This window comes from Chelon labrosus, assembly GCF_963514085.1.
Source record: "Chelon labrosus genome assembly, chromosome: 1".
NCBI classification, from domain to species: Eukaryota; Metazoa; Chordata; class Actinopteri; order Mugiliformes; family Mugilidae; genus Chelon; species Chelon labrosus.
In genome coordinates this window covers 23964411-23983864 of record NC_140337.1, presented here as the reverse complement: position 1 = coordinate 23983864, position 19454 = coordinate 23964411, and the positions used below count along the sequence as shown (strand labels likewise).

General features: G+C 42.2%; 1 protein-coding gene across 1 annotated transcript in view; it reads left to right on the top strand.

The window, feature by feature from the left end:
• The window catches only part of adam19a (ADAM metallopeptidase domain 19a), a 162981-nt gene that overhangs the window by 100924 nt on the left and 42603 nt on the right, over positions 1-19454 (top strand). The window contains exons 4-6 of the mRNA XM_084545208.1: positions 2230-2311; positions 10437-10513; positions 15700-15883. Of these exons, the coding sequence (XP_084401334.1) occupies positions 2230-2311; positions 10437-10513; positions 15700-15883 (343 nt within the window). The remainder of the gene's footprint in view (positions 1-2229; positions 2312-10436; positions 10514-15699; positions 15884-19454) is intronic.

Sequence of the window (19454 nt, the reverse complement as noted above, 5' to 3'; positions counted from 1 at the left end):
AAGTTTCGAGATACTGCGCTATTTAGAGGCTGCGTTTCGGTGCCCCAGTCACTCCCACTATATGGATATACACTGATCTAAATATCGTCCGACCAACTCCAAATGACACCAAAGTTACATGGGTGAGTGAACAATTGTATTTTATTCCAGAAATAATGTCCAGGTTGTAAAAAACGGTAGTTCCCCTTTAACCTTTCCTCAATGTGTTCTGTCTTTATTGATCCAAAACAATCAATTCAAAAACTGCGGAGATGGAGAAACAGCCGGAAATACTAAAGCAGGAAACACGCTACCACCAAGTAGACCAATCACAGCTCTTGTGGTCTGCGTCGCCGTGACGTGTAGTTACATTTCTGGAGAGGTGGATGTCAGGCTACGGCATTAGGGTCTACGTAGGATCTGGGCTGTCACTGTAGCTACGGCATCAAATTGATGCAGAAGCCTAAACTGCCTATTAGATGTACCTGGTAAACACTCATGTTCCCATTTGTATTAAAATAAAAATTGCATCCTAAATGGCCAGCCTGAGACTTGGACAAGCTGGACGACTTTGATAGTCTAGTTTTAGTCGACGAAAAAGTAATTTTTGTCAGCTTTTAATTATTAAATTTAGTCAAAGTGCAACTAACAACATTCATTTTGGCAGCTATATTATACGTCTTCTTTAGACCAATTTAATTAAGCTTAAATATATATATAAATATATAAATTTGAATCCAGGTTAACAGGCTGTATTTGCACTGCACTCTTAGCATTTGTGCAATTCTTCATATCCCTCTCCAGAGTTGGATATGAGCCCGCAGTGCTGTCTTTGCTAATTTATAATTTTATAATTAATTGGATCAGACATTGCTAACGGATAAAAGAGGTAGCATAGCTCGAGTAAAAACACAAAACCCTTTTCCTTTGGCTGTTGTGGGAAACAGAACAGCATTTCTTTTCTGACATTTAAAATCATAGCGCAACAAACACATATGTTCAAAAGCAGTACGACGGCTGAACGCATATTCCTTTCTGCCAGTGCGTTCCAGAGGACAGCAGTCATAACTGTTGCTGTGGTAATACAGCAAGTACAAACATGATGAAGCAAAGTAACATTTCACATCTAAAAATAAATTGCAGGCTTGAATGGTTTACTGTATTACTTTCTATTTGGACTTATACACAAGAAGGCTTCATTCCAGGAACTACGTTTATGGACAACTTTAGTTTGCTAAATGCTAATCTATTATACACGCTACTGTACACTGTTTAAATATGCCACGGTAGATTTGTTTGTTTGGTTCGTGGTTCAGTCGGCATCAACTGGGCGAACCACGGTAGATTTGTTTGTTAGGGTCGTGATTCAGTCCTCATCTACGTATCAGGTACTTTTGACTGCTTCATAAAAGGACTAGGCTAAATTATTGAAAGATTAGTTGTTGATCGTGACAAAAACGGGGGTTTGCAGTGACGCTGGAAGTCACTGTTAAGCCTTCTTGAGGTGTCGTGGGCCTAACTTAACGAAACATCGGTGAAGGGAGGTGCCCACTTGAAAACCCCAATGACATGCTGCTGCTGTTGACTATGCCAGGTATCTGATGTCTTCATGTTGGTTGGTAGCGATATTTCTTTGTTTGGTTAGCTGCTCTGTGGGCCATACAAGCCAGCAGCATTTTCTTAGTTCATTTAGATTGTAGGTTTAATCGTCATATCTCATGACTGTAGGTTTGTTAGAGTTTCTCAGTTGGACAGGGCCTCTGAATGCATTTTGCCTGGGATCTTGGCACAAGGGATTATAACATCTAATCATGTGTATTAACAAATGTCAGTAAAAAGTCAGAAGGCCGTAACTTCGTGTAGCCTTCATGTAAGTACTTAGATGAGATGAACTTCATAGTTAGCTTACTGACCGTCATGGAGGCTACATAAATAGCTGAGTGATGCGCCTTTAAAATGCTGTATTCTTCCCATCTAATCTGTAGCTTCAGTTCTTCTGGCAGCTTGCTAGTTTTGGTGGGCTGCCATTAACTTCCACTCATCCAATCCGAAGACGTGGACGCACGTTGTGAAGGGCAGTCCGTCCGAACGAAGAGAACATGTCCTGTGTGATCACGGCCTCAGAATGTATTTTACTTCCATCTGTCCTGCGTCTGCCTGCTGTTGCTGACACCTGAAGTCCACAAGGATTTTTAAACCTTATCTAATCACCTACAACCTTTTTGTCCCCTCTTCTCTTTCCTTTCCCAGCGATCTTTTGGGTCCAGACTTTACAGAGACCTACTACACAGAAGATGGGCAAGCGGTGACGGTGACCAATCGCAGTTACTCCGTAAGTTTTATTCCTTGTTCCTGAACTAGACCTTTTAAGCACCGCATTGTTTTGACTGCGCATACATGTCGGCTCTTTTCCAAAACATAACGCGTTGTACCCTGATCCACTTCAGCGTCTTCAGCTTAGTTCCGTTATTTTTATTTGGCATCAAATGATTATGTATGTCATCAAGGACACGTTATACATGGACAAAGGCCTAAGGACTAAGGCCTGGCCATTTTCAAGATGGTGCTAGAAGATTCTAGAAGCTACTGAGGAAAAAACTTTCCACAATAGACTCTGTCACGGACAACAAAGATGGACTTACTTAAGCATCAAACTAATTGGGATTTTCCGATCAAGTTTTTTTTGTCCCCCCATCGGATACCGATCTTTGAATATTCAATATCGGCCGATCTGAGTCCCGGTCTGATCTTTTTAATTTACAAAATGCCACACCTCCTCTAGATTCATAAAGGCTTTTATCTTCCTTGTATTCTCCTAGATCTCGTGTGCACCGTGCAATTGTATTAAAGGGGAACTACTGTTTTTTTACAACCTGGACCTTATTTCTGGCAAATAGTATGATCGTTTACTCACCCATATAACTTTGGTGTCATTTGGAGTCGTTTGTCAAATGTTTAGATTCGCATATATCCATATAGTGGAAGTGACTGGGGCACCGAAACGCAGCCTCTAAATAACGCATTATCTGCCGCAAAACTTGTTCATTTCACCAATATTTTGTTATGATACGCTAGTGCTATTCCCCGTTGAGTCCAGAGTTACCTGTTATCTATTCACGGACGTGCAGCAGTTTGTTGTTCTTTGGCCAGCTGTTCCTCTCTCTGCCTCCACATTGTCCTTTCAACGAGCTCTTTATCTGTATACTCTGGCTCAATATATAAATATTTTTCTCCGTGAAGCTGTCTTGAGCAAACATTTCTCTTCTTTTAAATGTATTCAGCATATTACTTCCCCCTTTTTTTTGTTGTTTGGTGTTGAATCAAGTCGGTAGTTTGAATACCGATCACGTACTACCACCTCGTCAAACATCCACGTCGCATAATTTATAAATTGCTGACTGACTTAATTTTCCAGACTAAAGTTTAGTCATGTGATTTTGGTTCCTCTACATCTTCTTCTTCTTCTTCTTCTTCTTCTTCTTCTTGTTTGTTGCCTGGCGTCTTCTTCGGCTTTGACGCCAGGCAATGAAATAGAACAAGACATTATGACGCTACATGGACGAGGTTTTGGTTTACGGCTTACGTGCTGAGGCCCGATACCGATCCGATCATTTCGAAAATGTCTGGGTCACCCCTGATACCGACTTCCCTACAAAATAATATGATGCTAGTGGAAGATCTTCCTCTTCCTGTTTAGTATCATTATTAATCCTCGTTATCCACTTCACTTACCCCTTCGAGATTCAAGATTCAAGAAATTTCTTTATTGTCAGTTTCCCTAAATGTTCACAGCTTAGGGAAAAGTCTCTCTCTTCGCTCACAGAAGAATAAAAAAAAAATTTAAATGAACAAAATGTAAGGGAATAAAAATTCTGGACATAGAAAGATGTAGTAAATAAAGAAAATCAACCTATATACAACAGTGCAATGTAAGGTTGCAGCTTGAGTTTACCCAGTAAGGTGCACCTTTCATTTCTGTCTTCTTCATTTTAAATTGGTCGCCAGTGTCACACTTAACTGTGCACTCGACATGCACCAGGATTGAGCGTGCAGAGCTGTGTCAGGTGAGGCAGGGAGGTCACCTACTGTCATTTAAAATATAGCACCTTGCCAGTCAGTTGTCAGTCCTTATGGGGCCCCCTACCGGCCTGGGCCCCCCAACCGGCTGCCTGGCTCGTCTGTTGACAAGCTGCACCTATGCACAAAGTGCTTGACTGTCAGTAGGCGCTGGAACATCCCAGCAGGGGTCTGTCTTGTATTTAAAACTAGCTGCAGACCTTAAATAACTCTGCATGACGCATTCTCTCCAGTAACAAACAGATGTTGTCTCAAACAGGTGCTCTGCTGTTGACCACCATCATTACAGTGATATGCCACTAAAGTAGAACAAGTGTCTCTCTGAGAAGTAAATAAATAAAATACATTTTTATATCCAAACCAGATAAAAGACGTACAGTCCACCCTGAGGAGGAAGAGGCGTATGTTGTTATTTTAGCTGTTGACACACTCGGGCCATTAAGTGCAGACACTGTGATGCTAATGATGTGTGGCACGAAAACATGGTCACCTCTATACCTCCCATTCAGAACTTATTGCTCATTAACAACCTCTTACCGGTCTGTGTATGCACCTGCAGCAAACTGTGTCTCGCACCCAATATACACCGAACAGCCACAACATTACGACCGAGACAGGAGAAGTGAATAACATTGACCATCTTGAGACAATACAATGTCTTGCTGGGAAACTTCTGGACCTGGCATTCATTGGTGTGGATGTTACTTAGACATGTAGCACCCACCTAGACCAGACCAGACGCCCCCACCCCATAGGAATGACACTCCTTGATGGCAGCAGACATCCCAGCAGGATGTAGCCACAAAACTCTTTAGGAACAACTCAAAAAAACATGAAGAACAGCACAAGGTGTTGACCTTGTTGACCTTCTTACTTCTTTTATATTGTGAAGTACACCCATATTGTTGTATTGATTGATGCATCTTTTGTGGCGCAGAAAGATAAACTTGACACGGGTAAAACTACAGCAGCCTCATGGCAGTAAACCATTTAATAGGCTCCTAAATTCACGGACATATCAGTGACTGGCCTTGGATCTGGATTGATCCTGTTGCAGAACAGTTGGCAAGTCTACAGTAGGTGGCCATAAAAAAAAAAAAAAAGACCAAAAATCTTGATTAAAAACATGTTTTCTCAAAGTATTTCAATTTCCTGAGGAAGCATAACAGCCCCTTTGGTGTACTTTTTACCAACAGAGCAACATTTTCTAACCAGTTGAACTTCAAATCACATCAACTGCTCATTGCGTTTCCTTGCTTTTATTACAAACTCGTGTTAATATTCTAAACGGAGGGGGCCCTGTTTGATCGTTCATCAGCGGCATTTAGCAAAGTCACAGTCCTCTTGATGCAAAGTCAACCGAAGCAACCTGATTCCATCTATAAAGACACAAGCTATCAGGATCTTTGCAGATGTATTACAGCTCCAGACTTTCTGATGATCAGAGGTGCTTTGGCGGCCCTGATTGGGCCCTTTGATCAAGTTTCGCCTCTTGAGCGCTGGCGTCTTAGCCACCACGTCGTCCTTTTGTCCTCGCAAGAGTTTTTTCGCTGCACCAATTATGTGTTCATAAGCTTCGTTAAACGATTAGGAATTAATCAGACAAATACGAGTTGATTCACATTAACCGCAAGTTCAACTTTAGAGCTGCTGCTCAAACTGCACTCAGCTTATAATGTTTAGCTCAATGTAAGTGGATTCATTCACTCTTTATTTATGTCTTATGTGCATATAAATGTATATATCTGGGCTAAAAGAGACAGAGTTTTGATGAATTAAAATACAGCATAAGAAATCATGATCATGAATTAATGATAAACCTTAAAACAAAGCACTGGCAGAGAAGCCATCGAGACTACTGGCTTGTTGAGATCCGCTCTACGGCCGGTGTTTTAGTCAGAAAATCAAGCAAAGTGCAAGGGTTTCTGCTTTTACTGTTTCTGTTTCTTGGGGTTGGCCTTGCAGAAAGCATTTGATCCGCTAGATCATGGGACTTAGCTCAGAAAGGTTAAAAATGGTTCAGTCCCGTCTGTCAAATGGCACTAAAGTGGTGGAGGGAAGCGTGACGCTGTATTCCACAGTGCAGCATTTTGAGTCCTGTGTATTATTTATTCCTTATTGATTTTATTTTTATTGACAAAAAGCTTGTCCTCCAGCTCCAGTGTGTGTGTGTGTGTCAAACGATTTCTTGCATATTCTTCTTTATGGAGCTCATGCTTGTTGCCTCTGATGCCACCTGCAGGTTCAAACAGTTACCTCCGGCCTTTAAAGTTTTCCAAAATCACTACACAGCATAACAGAATGGTCGGGGTACACTTGAAACTCTAAATGCTCGTTTAAGGTACTGCGGGACATAGACACCATAACCTACGTACGTAGCCTACGCCGGTGAGAGTCATTTATACTTGTGCGCTCGTCAGTCTGGCTCGCTCTGTAACAACGCCACCCAAATGCTAGTCGGGGCTACAAATGTTTGAACCTCCTTGGTTAACCTTTCCTCAATGTTTGTCCTTGATCTTTACTGATCCAAAATAGTCAATTCGAAAATTGCAGAGATGGAGAAGCAGCGCTTCTACCAAGTGGACCAATCACAGCTCTTGTGGTCTGCGTTGCCGTAGCGTGTAGTTGCATTTCTGGGGAGGTGGACGTCAGGCTACGGCGTTAGGGTGTTCGTAGGGTCTGGGTTGTCGCCGTAACTAAAGCCTAAACCGCCTATAAAAGAGGCTGCATATATTTGTTCCCATGCAGAAATTAATTGTTGAATAAAATTGTGCACAAGGTGCTTCTACTTAAATTTTTTAATTGCCAAGTATTTAACTGAAAAACCGCTTCAGTTGTGCGTAGCCAATCACCCAGGTTGTACATTTCAACAATAATTATCAGCTATCACACCTGGGATTGCAGATAGGACCATGTCCCTGCACGGAAGAGCCGGTTCCCCGGTCGGTTCCCCGTGGAACCGGAGTACTTGTCGGGAGGGGGCGGGCTCGGCGTGGGGAGATCTCTCTGACCATTGATTGGTATGTTGGCTCTGACAGAGCACTCACAGGGGCTGCTGCTGTTCAAATGAAAGAGCTCATTTCACGCTCTGATGAGCTGACAGAGAATTTTGACTACGCAGAAATCGACATGCGGGCATAATTGGGAAGCTGGCGGTGGTAAATCCTCTTTCAGCTTTAACAGTGGGTGTTTAGGCCCATAGGCAGCGCTGCTTTTAGAAATCATGAAAGGTGTGATGCCTTTGTACTTGAAAGATTGTGTTGAAAGTGTTAATTTTTTATTTTTTTTTTGTCTTTTAACCTTTTTTTTAAACTTTTTGCAAAAGTTAGAGTAGTGTACCTTAGTGAGCAGAATCAGGAAGTTGTTCTAGCAGCATGTGTGATTTTAATTTAAGGGTCAGGGTTAGGGTGAAGCAGTGTAAAGCAGTGACTATTATTGGATATGTGTGATATTCTGAAAACCTAAGTGACTTGAGAGGAAAACCATCACTGCCACAATGTGCGATCAAGTGTTGAAATGCTAACAAAATGTCTCTAGTTAGCTAGAAACATAAGATTTCACTCTGAAGAACTAGTTCTGCACCCTGTTTATACCAGTTAACGCCGCCTACGCATTAGTTACCGCACCGCTTTCTGACTTTCACTCAAGTTAAATACCATCAGCATGCTTTAGCTTAACTTACAGAAGTGTCATAGCCTGGAGCCAGAATTTGGATGGTTTACTTAACGGTGATAAAATGCTTGCTGCACATGGAGCCGGCACACTGTCAGGGTCCCACAGTTTTCTCATTCTTCTTCTTGATACCTTATGTCTTATTGCCTGTATCCAATTTTCTCCTCATAAGACTCAGTTCTTTGTTTTTGACAGCTTATAAAAACGTAGTTCTGGCTTTTTTACTCTCTTGGTATAGTGCATTTCACCCATAGATAGTATAAAGATGGACAGCGGAACAGCTCCTCTAAAGTAAATCCAAAGCAAGTAGGGCTCCCCCTGGTGGCTGGCTGCAGTATAGGTAATAAGCTCCACCCCCTTCATGTTAGTGGGCGGGACTTGAGCCAAACTAAAACACTAAAATACACGTCAAATACATTCATTTTTCAAGGATGGTTTCTGTCATTTTAGGTAGTTAATATAATGTTGATGAATGTTCAAGTGTAATTTTTTTGGATAAATTTTGTTTTAGTTATTTTTCGTTTTAGTTATTTGACGCTATAGAAACAGGATGTGACATAATGGCGACTACGCTCCATAAAGTGGTCCCATTGGTCCATGAGAGTTGTAAAAATATAAATAAATAGTAAGTACAGTGTATAATCCAACATTCCTTGTAACTGGTGGAGATAGAGCAGAGCGTTGTATTAATTAATTAAAACACAAGTGAGTCTGGAGGAAGTGTGGTCTGGTCGCGGCTCATACTCTGGCCCCAAAGTCGCAACATGGCGCCGCCCGTATCCCCGGGAAAATAGCGTCAGTTTGGCCAACGCAAGGAAGTGGGGACGCTTTGTCCATATTTATATACAGTCTATGCTCTCACCAGACAGCTGAACTTGCAGTGTATGGAACAACTTTACCAGGCACGTGGCCTTCATCGGGGGTCATCAAGAAACGTGCTGCAAAGGACATTTTAAGGACTGGGCACTTTTGTTGTACCTTCTTGTTTGGGGTGGTGAAGTAAGATCTTCAGTCTGTGTCTTTGAGCCAAACTTTGCGTCGGATGTGTGCGGGCTGTTGCTCGGGTGCACTGGGAGGTTTTGAGTACTCGTTGTTTTTACACCAGGGGTAAGTGTATCCCTACTCGTCTCCTAGGAATTTGTCTTCCTTTAAGTTCAATCTTATGTCCTTGTCTTCCGTTTGTTTCAACACGTCCCTGTTTTACGTCCCTAGATTACTGCATTACTACAGGTTAATCCAATATAGCACATCCTCCAAAATGACCCTTGCAAGAAACCTTCAGAGATATACCCATGATTACTTTCGAAAGACGACATAAGGCCAACCTCTAAACAGAAGAAGAAACGAACTAGCCACTCCTGTTTCCGAGACATTTCAATGAAAAACGACACCACATGTCTTCTTTATTTTTTTTAACAGGCGTAGAAGCTATTAAGCCTGACGTTAGAGGTGGTAATGTCAATTTTAGACAGCAGCGTGCACCTACAGGCTCGATAGCCTCTTCCAACTCTGGTTTGCTAGCCACACAGCTAGCAGAGTTTAGCTGCAGCAACAATTGTCACAAAGGTGGAACAGTACATCAAAACTGGGTGCTTTCATGTGTCCTGCAGGCTAACACTAGACCGTTTCATAAACTTACACAACACATGTGCACTGCAAAGACGAGGCAGAGTAAATCCAAACGGAGTCCAACAAAAGAGTGGTCCGACTGAAGTAAGTCCAGTCCGAGAAAATGTAAAAAGAAGAAGAGAATCCTTTGAAAAGCCAAAAAAAAAAATAAATAAAAGAGAAGAATCACAGGGAATAGCTTGAAAGTGAGACATAGGACTACATATATACACACAGGCAGGGAAGAGCACACAAGGAGAAACCAATCACATAATCAAACATGGCAGGAAACGCCAGGGAAAATAAGAACAAATACAAAATAACAGGAAACACAAGGAAACAGGATTACGGAAAGTGTCGAAAACTCAATCTCACGAAGAAACAGAACATCACTCTGTCTGCCCAGCGTTCAGGGCTTATATCCCTACATCCAGCCATAACATTGTGACCACCTTCCTAATAATGTGGGGCCCCTTTCTGATTCAAGTAAGCCAGGTGAGGCAACTCAGCACCATCAATAGCATTTAATAGCACCAATGAGTGTCATTGCTATGGGGTGGGGGTGCCTGGTCTTAAAAAAAAAACCTGAATTGTCACAAGATGGTTATTTACTTCCTGTCCATGCTCATAATGTTGTGGCTGATGAAATTGTGCCTGTACTTATTTCGGACTCTTTTATAATTTATCGTAACCATCCTCTGCTAATTGAAAATATGTATTTATCCCAGTAATCCAGGTGCTCCTTGACGGCTCTAATCTCAATCTGAATTTCATGCGTCACTGGGCAACCAGCCTTTTTTTTTTCATAAATACGTCTCAAAACCTCATCGAGACGTTCGAGTGGCCGCGCTCTAACATGTAAGGAGCTTTCCGTGGCTTTATTGATTCGTCACGGGCCTTGTTCATACACCGCGGGCAGCGTTTCGCCGGTTGTTGTCACGGGACGGGGCATGCTTTACGGACGCTTAATCTCCGGCCAACCGATCCATCACCGTTGCCCCCCCCAGCCACCGCTCCAGAGTCCGCGTCAACATTATCATAAAAGCTCTCCGACCGATGAAATGTGACGTATTGATTCCAATTCTTTTTCTCTCTTTCAGGATCACTGCTTCTACCACGGCCATGTCAGAGGACATCCAGATTCCTGGGTGGCTCTCAGCACATGCTCAGGAGTCAGGTACGGTCAGAAACTGTTGCACTGCAACGTGTGTAATGTTGAGCATATCGAAACCTTTGGCAATTTTTAGACAAATGGGAACCACTCAGCTGTTTCTGTGGATGCAGACGAGTCTCTGGACTCTTTCTCGCGCAAACAGACCGTAACAAACCCTTAACATAAACCCGCCTGGATGCCTTTTGACTCCTTGAATTCTTATTTCGTTTTGTTCAGAGCAGATCTAATGAGACATAATGGGTGTTAGATTGTCGGTAGGATTGTTAATGGTGATGCTTTTGTGCTTAGACAAATTTGTTTCTCAGGTTTCTGGTTCGACCATTTAATTAATCAAAAACATGGAATTGATTGATTTTGAAAGGCAGAATCAGCTATTTCCCAATTGTTAGTATTTAATGTTCACACCAAATAGACCACAACATTATGACCACTGACAGGAGAAATGGGTAACATTGACCATCTTGTGCCAATTCAGTGTTCTGCTGGGAAACTTTTGTTCCTGGCATTCATTGGTGTGGATGTTCCTTAGACATGTAGCACCCACCTAGACCAGACCAGGCACCCCCACCCCATAGCAATGACACTCCTTGATGGCAGCAGCCAAACGCTTTAGAAACAACTCAAAGAAGAAGAAGAAGAACATGAAGAACATCACAAGGTGTTGACCTGGCCTCCAAATTCACTAGATCCCAAACTGATCAAGTATCTGTGGGACGATCCACAGAGGCCCCTCCCCTCAAAGGCTCACCCCACTAACCACTAACATCCTGTTGCCCGACACCACAGGACACCCTCAGAAGGCCCATGTCCATTCTCTGATGAGCCACCACAAGGTAGACCTGCACAATATTAAGAAGGTGGCCTGATCCATGTATATTGACAGTGTCAGATTTCAGGGATCAGTCCAGGACATTAAGAATCCTGTGAGCATTCTTGGGCAATCCATTGCAACCTTCAGTTCCCTCAACTGCTCAGGGTCAGGGCGCTGACCTGAACATATTGACTAGGTTCCTTAAATTCAAATAATGTGATCACAACAGTTCGATGAGACGCTGCGGGCATCTGCTATTGACTAAATAGACTGACTAGATGGAGCAGGCCCATTCAGAGCTCTATTGTACGTTTGCTGCTCCACAGTTGCCACATGCCTCACCTGGCTTACTTGAATCAGAAAGTCTCATTGCTAGAGCTTTTATGGTTACCACTGTGCTGAACTGTGCCCTCTACTTATGGATGAAGTTTTGAATACTTCCACTGGCAGAATTCTGCATCCTCCCTTTTGAGATTTTCACAAAAACAGCTCACTTGATCGTCTTTGGGGACCCAGGCAGCAGTTTTAAAAGTCTTAAATTTTCACAGCCTCAGACAGATTTACTTTGAATGCTGAAGGCGCAGGTTGAAGCTTTCTCCTGGCAAAGATGCTGCACGTCCTCAGGACACGTGTCCCAAAAAAAAAAAAAATATATATATATATATATATTCATGAATTTGATCCAGTAAAAGAGACACGGCTCAGTGTAGCTTTAGTAGAATTAATTCGTAAAGCTTGTTCAAAGACGAGCAGATAAAATATTGGGGGGAAGTTTTGCGTGACATTGTGAGGAGCTCTTCATATTTTTCCCGTCTGATAGAGGTGGGCTCAGTGCTGACACATCCGTCGGCACTCTCCGGTCCCTCTGTCCTGATCTGGGAAGGTAGCCAGATGCCGCTTGTTGACAGCAGCTTTGATGGGAACAGAGCAGACATGGGGGAGAATAGAGATCTGTGAGCCAGCAGAATGTAAATGCCTTTTTAAGTGTCCCGTCATCCACAGAGCTGTCCAAACGCAAACTCACCCACACAAGTTTGATTTCTGAGCCGTTCTGGGCGATTTGATCACGTGAAAGACAGGTGTGAACGCACCCAGGATGCAACAAGATCTGATCTGTGACCACGTTTGTAGGTGGTCTGGGTCACAAAAAAAAATATTACATTATAAACATTATAAATGATCGACCGTAAAGGATAAAGAACCGTAAGTGATGTTTGTTCATTAGTAATGACAGACTTTTATTCTGTCCTTGTAGCTGTTAACTAAATAATATATAAATCTAAGTAAGAATTCAGAAATGAATGGATTTAATATGAGTATGCGAATGTGATTCTGTGTTAATTATTGATGCGGTCAAGTTTATGTATCAGGAGCCCACTGTGGTTAAGTATTTCCTCATCATCGACGTCTTTATTTCCCTTTATCACCAGATATGGAAACTTCCAGGGTTGGAGTTATAATCTACTTTTTTTTTTGTGAGTTTTGTGCCGGTCTAACTAACATCAGGACGGAGATCAGTAAATGACAACTTAACGTGTGAAGCCAAAGTCAGGACGCACACACATAAAACAGCGCTGTTCTTGGTTCTGAAACAGCAGTAGAGATCCATTACAGACAGTCGCTGTTAAAATATTCTGCTGGGCCCCAGATGACGTCTGTGTTTATTTGCATGAGAGCGTGAAACTGCATGCGATCGGGTCTGGAGACACATGCTAATGCTAGGTGTGAACACGCGTAGCTAACGCTGGTCACTTGCGATCGGACAGCCCAGATCGGATCTTAATGCAAGATCTGAGCAGGCCCTTAAACCCTAAACCTAACCGTAACCCTAAATCCTTTCTGTCAGTCTTTTAACACGTGCCAACTTTTTTTTTTTAATAATTTATTACAATCAAACTATCATAGTTCAAATCAAACAAACTTACTCTGCAATGAACCCATAGACTGTATATAAACATGGACAATGCATCCCCAATTCCTTGCATTGGCCAAACTGATCTTTTCCGGGGACACGGGCAGTGCCATCTTGTGACTTTCGAGCCAGAGTCTGCACAGTATTGTACTTCACAGACTGGTTGGCATGGCAACTTGTAGTCATCATGATGTCATATCCTGTTTCTGTAGCGTCAGAAAACTACTAGAATAGTAGTAGTCGTTAATAACTAAAGAAAACTTTACACTTGAACATTTATCAACATTATATTAACTACCTAAAACCAATTTTATTTGACGTGCATTTTAGTATTTTAGTTTGGCCCAAGTCCCACCCACTAACACTGAGAGGGTGGAGCTTATGGCCTATACTGCAGCCAGTCACCAGGGGGAGCTCTACTTGCTTTTGCTTCACTTCCGAGGAGCAGTTCAGCCGTCCATCTTTATACAGTCAGTGAATGAAACCCACTATGAATCGTAGGGAGGGGTGGGGGGGCTTCAGCTGAAATACAGTGTAAATTTCATTCTAGGAGGCAGAATAATAACACCCTGAACATAAGAATGATAACAAATCTGTCAGGAGAGGATGAAAGACGTAGTGTGGGGTTAGAGCGTTGACTTCATTTGAAATCAGGGGTCACTTTGAACGCTCTGACATCTGTAGCCATTTCCTCTGCCAGGCAACAGCGCCGTCACGAACTACGAATCAATGGCATATTTCACAAAGCAGCAGCGTGACTCCACTGTCCATCCGCTCTGCTCTCATTATGCGGTCACAATTACTGCCCTAACAATGTCCCGGATTTCTAACAGAGTGCTGCGGAACTGACAATGTTTCCTGATTTAATTCCCGGCGTACGCGCGGGAAAACGTGCGTAAGCATAAAATGCGTTTAAAGCCTGATGAGACTGCTTATTGTGCTCCAGCTGCAGCTCTGCATGAAACACCCTTCTTGTTTTGTTGATTCATTCGTGGCTTCGCTTTGACATGACCAAACTGCACAACCATTCAGTAATAGCCGGGAAATGAGGATTATGGGAACAAAAAGTCTAATCATTTAAAAAAAAAAAAAAAAATGTTTCCAGTTAGCAGAGGATCAGAATAATAATGTTTTAGATCTGCCCTGACCCGAGTTCCGAGTTCAGTTTTGCTGCGCCCCACAGTTCCCGTCACGTTGTCCCTGTCGGCGGCTTTCGTGCCATAACGAGGTGTTTTGTATTGACTCGGGATGAATAACATGATTTCAGGGAAATTGTTGTACGGCCTTGAACACATAATTACTTAGAGAATCTACTGTATTTTCTGCAAAGCTTGGCTCCGAGCTGAGCCGTGCCCATATGGTCAGGCCGTGCGGATGAACACAACTGTCAGTGTTTCACACAAAAACAAATTGATTCCCTTTGTGCCCATTGTGTCTGTTGTGAAGCGAATGGCAACTCCTGGCGAAATGTTCACAGGCAAGGTGAAATAGTTTTCATTCAGACTTCAAATGCAGATTGAAGCGCAGCGAGCGTGGCCCAGGTGAGTGATTATCTTCAAGGTCAGTGCCGCAGTGTGTATTCAAGAAGTTCTCACAACTCTTTTGCCTCTATGGTAACACTTAAATATGAATATCTGACTAAATGTATAACTGTTTAATGCCAGTGTAAAGTTTCTTTAAACATATTAATGTTTTTAATATGCTGCTATGGGTTTATAGTTTGTAATATACAGTGATCAGGCAATACATTATGACCACCTTCCTGATATTGTGCAGGTCTCCCTTGTGGTGACTCATCAGAAAATGGACATGGGTCTTCTGAGGGTGTCCTGTGGTGTCTGGCAACAGAATGTTGTTAGTGGGGGGTCCTTTGAGGGGAGGGGCCTCTTGTCTGGTCTGGTCTGGTCTAGGTGGGCCGGTACGAATGCCAGGTCCAAAAGTTTCCCAGCAGAACACTGAATTGTCACAAGATGGTCAATGTTATTCACTTCTCCTGTCTATGGTCATAATGTTATGGCTGATCAGTGTAAATATTAAATACTAATAACTGGGAAATAGCTGATTCTGCCTTTCAAGGAGTGTCATTGCTATGGGTGGGGGGATGGGGGGGATGGGGGGGAGGCTGGTCTGGTCTAGGTGGGTGGTATGAATGCCAGGTCTAAAAGTTTGATGGTCAATGTTGTTTACTTCTCCGGTCATAATGTTAAGGCTGTCTGGTGTATACACCTGGTGTTATTCCAGATCCTACCACTGGGAGGTGCTAAAATTGATTTCTTCACATCTTTGCATAGGAGCTTTAACTTAAGACCCAAGTAAACAGATTCCAGCTCATAGTCACTTCTTGTTCTCAGATAACAGCAGCAACAACGGAATATGAAGTACTACCCAATGTTTTATACCTTTTTTCCTAACCTATTTTAAGACCCCAGCAACACTTCTCTTATCCTTAGTTTCTCTTTCACACAGGGGCCTGATATCCTTGAATTCTAGCGACACTTTCTACCTGGAACCAATAAGCAATGTGAATCCCGTCCTCCACTCTCTGTTGAGTGCCGAGGAGCTGCCAATTAAAGGTGGAGACTGCGGCCACGGCCATCACGCCTCACGCTCCAACCCCATCTCCGACCTGCTCAGACCATTTCATTCAAGGGTGAGTCTAAAAACCAGTGTGCTCTTTCCTTGGAAACAAGGTATGCCAATTAAAGTGGTTATAAATACTTGAAAGGGATAATTTGGTTTTGCCAAAGTGGAGTTGTGTGAGGTAGTCAGTGTACTACCTACAGTAGATGGTGGTCAACATTCTTCCAGTTTGGAGTAGTGCTGATTGCATGGATTTAAAGCTATGAACTGCTGTGGATGGGGTCAACAGCAGAACATATTTTAAGACACCTAAAACAAAGCTCACCAAAAAAGTCAATATCAGTTTAGTACACTATATTTTGACCATTATTGCCTCTTTACATTTGCCTTTAGAGAAGACTGTCCAACAAGGAACTGAAACATGGTAGTAACATGGTAGTTTGGATCCAAATTAATGAGTTTAGAACTAGGTTTAAGATGTCCTGATCAAGTTTTTTTGCCTCCCGATCTGATACCATTCTTTTAATATTCAGTATCGGCCTAGTCCTGATCTACTCTTCAATAAAATACTGTTAATGTAGCGAGGAGGAGAGGGTAGCTTGTACCTTTGATCCAGAACTGGTCGAAACCAGTGTTCTCTAATCCAGAAATGTTCTGGTCATCCAACGCCATTAACTCCCTAACCCTCTCTGGAATATTTGTGTCCTTGACGCCATCCCCAGGAAACTTTCCTCTTCTTTCAAACGCGGCGTTCAATGTTTGTTGTTGTTTTCTTCGGTGTTGAATCTAGTTGATAGTACTGAACGACGATCACGTACTACCACCTCGCCAAACATCCACATTGCATAATTTACAAATTTCTGTCTGACTGACTTTGTTTTCCAGAGTAAAGTTATTCCACACAGCAGACATGTTTAGTCACGTGATTTTGGTTCATCTTCTACTTATTTGACACTAGCCAACTACGGTTAAAAGAGAAGAGGATGAAGACGTTTTGACGCTGCAGGGACGTGGTTTTGGTTTATGGCAGACCTAAAATAAGTAACTACCAAAGATCGGGCTTGGCTGAAGCCTTGATTCCAGTCTGATCATTTTAAAAATGCCCCCGATTCCTATCTGGACACTGCTATTTAAAACACCAACCATTGTGTCCACTTTTACTTTGTTGCCATTCACATCCAAGGGAAATCCATATCTCCCTCCTGATGCTAGTTTTGGTTGATATATTAGGTAATTATGTTTCAATCATTCAGAGTATTGTCACATCTGACACCTGAGCAGAGTCCCACGGTGTGATGTGGGTGGATTGTATTGACCATCTACAGTAATGTCAGTCTGCATAAAAAAAAGAAACGAGCTGCAATGAAACCTGCCTAACTGTGCCTTAAGGGGGTTGTTAAGACTAAGACATTTATTATTCTGGCTTTCAGTGCAGAGTTTTTCTGTCTCATTACGCTCTGTTTAAAAAGATTTAATATATTTGAGTCTTTTTGAAACAAGATGTCGTTTTTTTTTCCTGAGTCACATCCCGAGTCCCTTTAGAGTGAAACTAAAAGTTGAGTCTTAAATCTCAATGGGAAAGTTCAAGTCTCAGTGAATATGACTCAAGGATATTCCTGTAGCCTTGAGAGCCCTACCTCATCCGTGATCATATTTCACTGTCTGATGATGCTACGCCTGCCCAGGAGAGCCAAGCAAGACAGCAGACCTTGACACAAACAAACATCTATTAAAGTTTCTAACCAGTAAATATCCTAGGGATAAGCAATTGAGCAATTCAAGTGAACACAACTGATCAAATGTGAGTAGTGCTGGCAATGAGTCAGTTTCCTGTGCCTTTATAGGCCGAGGTATTAAATTAGTCTAATCTGCTCATCTGCCGTTATCGATGACAAAAAGGCTCCTCAGTGGGCTCTTCTGGGATGTCTTTTTACAGATTGCATTTCTAGTCGCTTTAAACTGGACACCTCATATGCAAAGTCCGTCTTACCTTTCATTCCTATCCCCTGTTTCTTTATCTTCCTCCTTCTTGGATCACACCCCCTTGGCTCCCCGAGTTCCGTCCACAGCCAAACATTAATCCTGAGGTTTTATGCAGAAATGCCCGCCACAGCAGACCTAGGGTTCCAAGGCCTTTGCCGCTATTGGCAAGTGACTATGTGCGCGCTGAACTCAGCAGGCTGCAATCACAGCCCAACAGATTCTCTTCCAGTGAATAGCATTGGTGTTAAGTCCAAAATGAGACGTGGCAACAGCAATTCCCCTAGTGGACATAAATCAATGAGCTCTAATTACAGCAGAGGCTTTTCCTAATAGTTGTAATCTTGTATTAGGAGAGTGGAAACGTATATAAACTATAAATTATATCGATAGTATGTGCAGCTATTCCATTTTTTTCTTTTAAATTGGTTACACAAATAGCAAAGGCTCCAGGCTCTTTAAGTGGATGGCCACTTATATCTCAAAGTGTGAAAATAACCCAAAGTTTGAGTAAGTGAATGTGTTATACCACACAAATTAAAAGCTAAATCTTACGTGAGGCTGTGGAAAGAAACCTAGCACCACGCTGTGCAAGCTGATTCACTTCAGCCTTGTAGACTTGGAGCCACTCGTGTGATTTTATGTTGGTCTTTGAATCATTTAAATGAATTCATATTAAATTTCAGTAAATGCTCTCGTATTCATATAGTGCTTTTATGTCTGTTGGTCCTCAAAGCGCTTCACAGTCCCAATGACTCATCTACCCATTCGTTCAGACACCAGTGGCACAGTGGTACTGGGAGCCTTTGGGTCTTTAAGGCAAGACACTTGTAGCATATACCACTAACCCTTGCAACCCTTGGTTTGTGAACCGATTCAGAATCAGGATACTTTATTAATCCTTCAAGGAGATTGTTGCAGTTGCAGTTGCTTATGTGAGACGCATAAAAACTATTGCACAAAGTATTTGCAATTAGCAGAGGATGGTTACACTAAATTATAACACAGTCTGAAATGTTAAGAGTGTTAAGGGTGACCAACATTTTGTGGGAGGAGTTATAGAGTTTTTATGGCCATAGGCAGGAATGACCTCCTTTGACCTTCTGTGGTGCATTGAGGGTACTCCTGACACCCCTCTAGAGTGGGTACAAATACATAAAAATAGTTTTAGACCTGTGACTGTGATGAAACAGCAAAGAAAATAGAAATAAAGTTGAGGTTGTACAACTTATATTGTTGTTTTACTGTTCAGCCACAAGCATTCAAACAACAAACTCTACTTATAATGTAGTGTAGTGTGGTGTGCCTAGTATGTTGCCTTTGGGGCCATTGAATCAGAAACTCCACTAGATGTCTGAAGGTGTCCCGTTTAGCCTCTGTGAATCAGATTTACATCCAAAAACGTTAGTAAGTAATTAGTAAGTAATTCAACCGGAAGCTCGGAACCCTAACTCAAACTTGTAGAGTTTTTTGAAGACTTTTTTGGTGAAAAGTCTTCAAGAAACTCTACAAGTCCAGCTGCGGTTTTGGTTGCGGTTTTGGATATACCATGACCTGGATGCCCAAAAATGTTAGTAAGTAATTAGTAAGTAATTCAACCAGAAGCTCGGAACCCTAACTCAAACTTGTAGAGTTTCTTGAAGACTTTTTACGACTCGCAT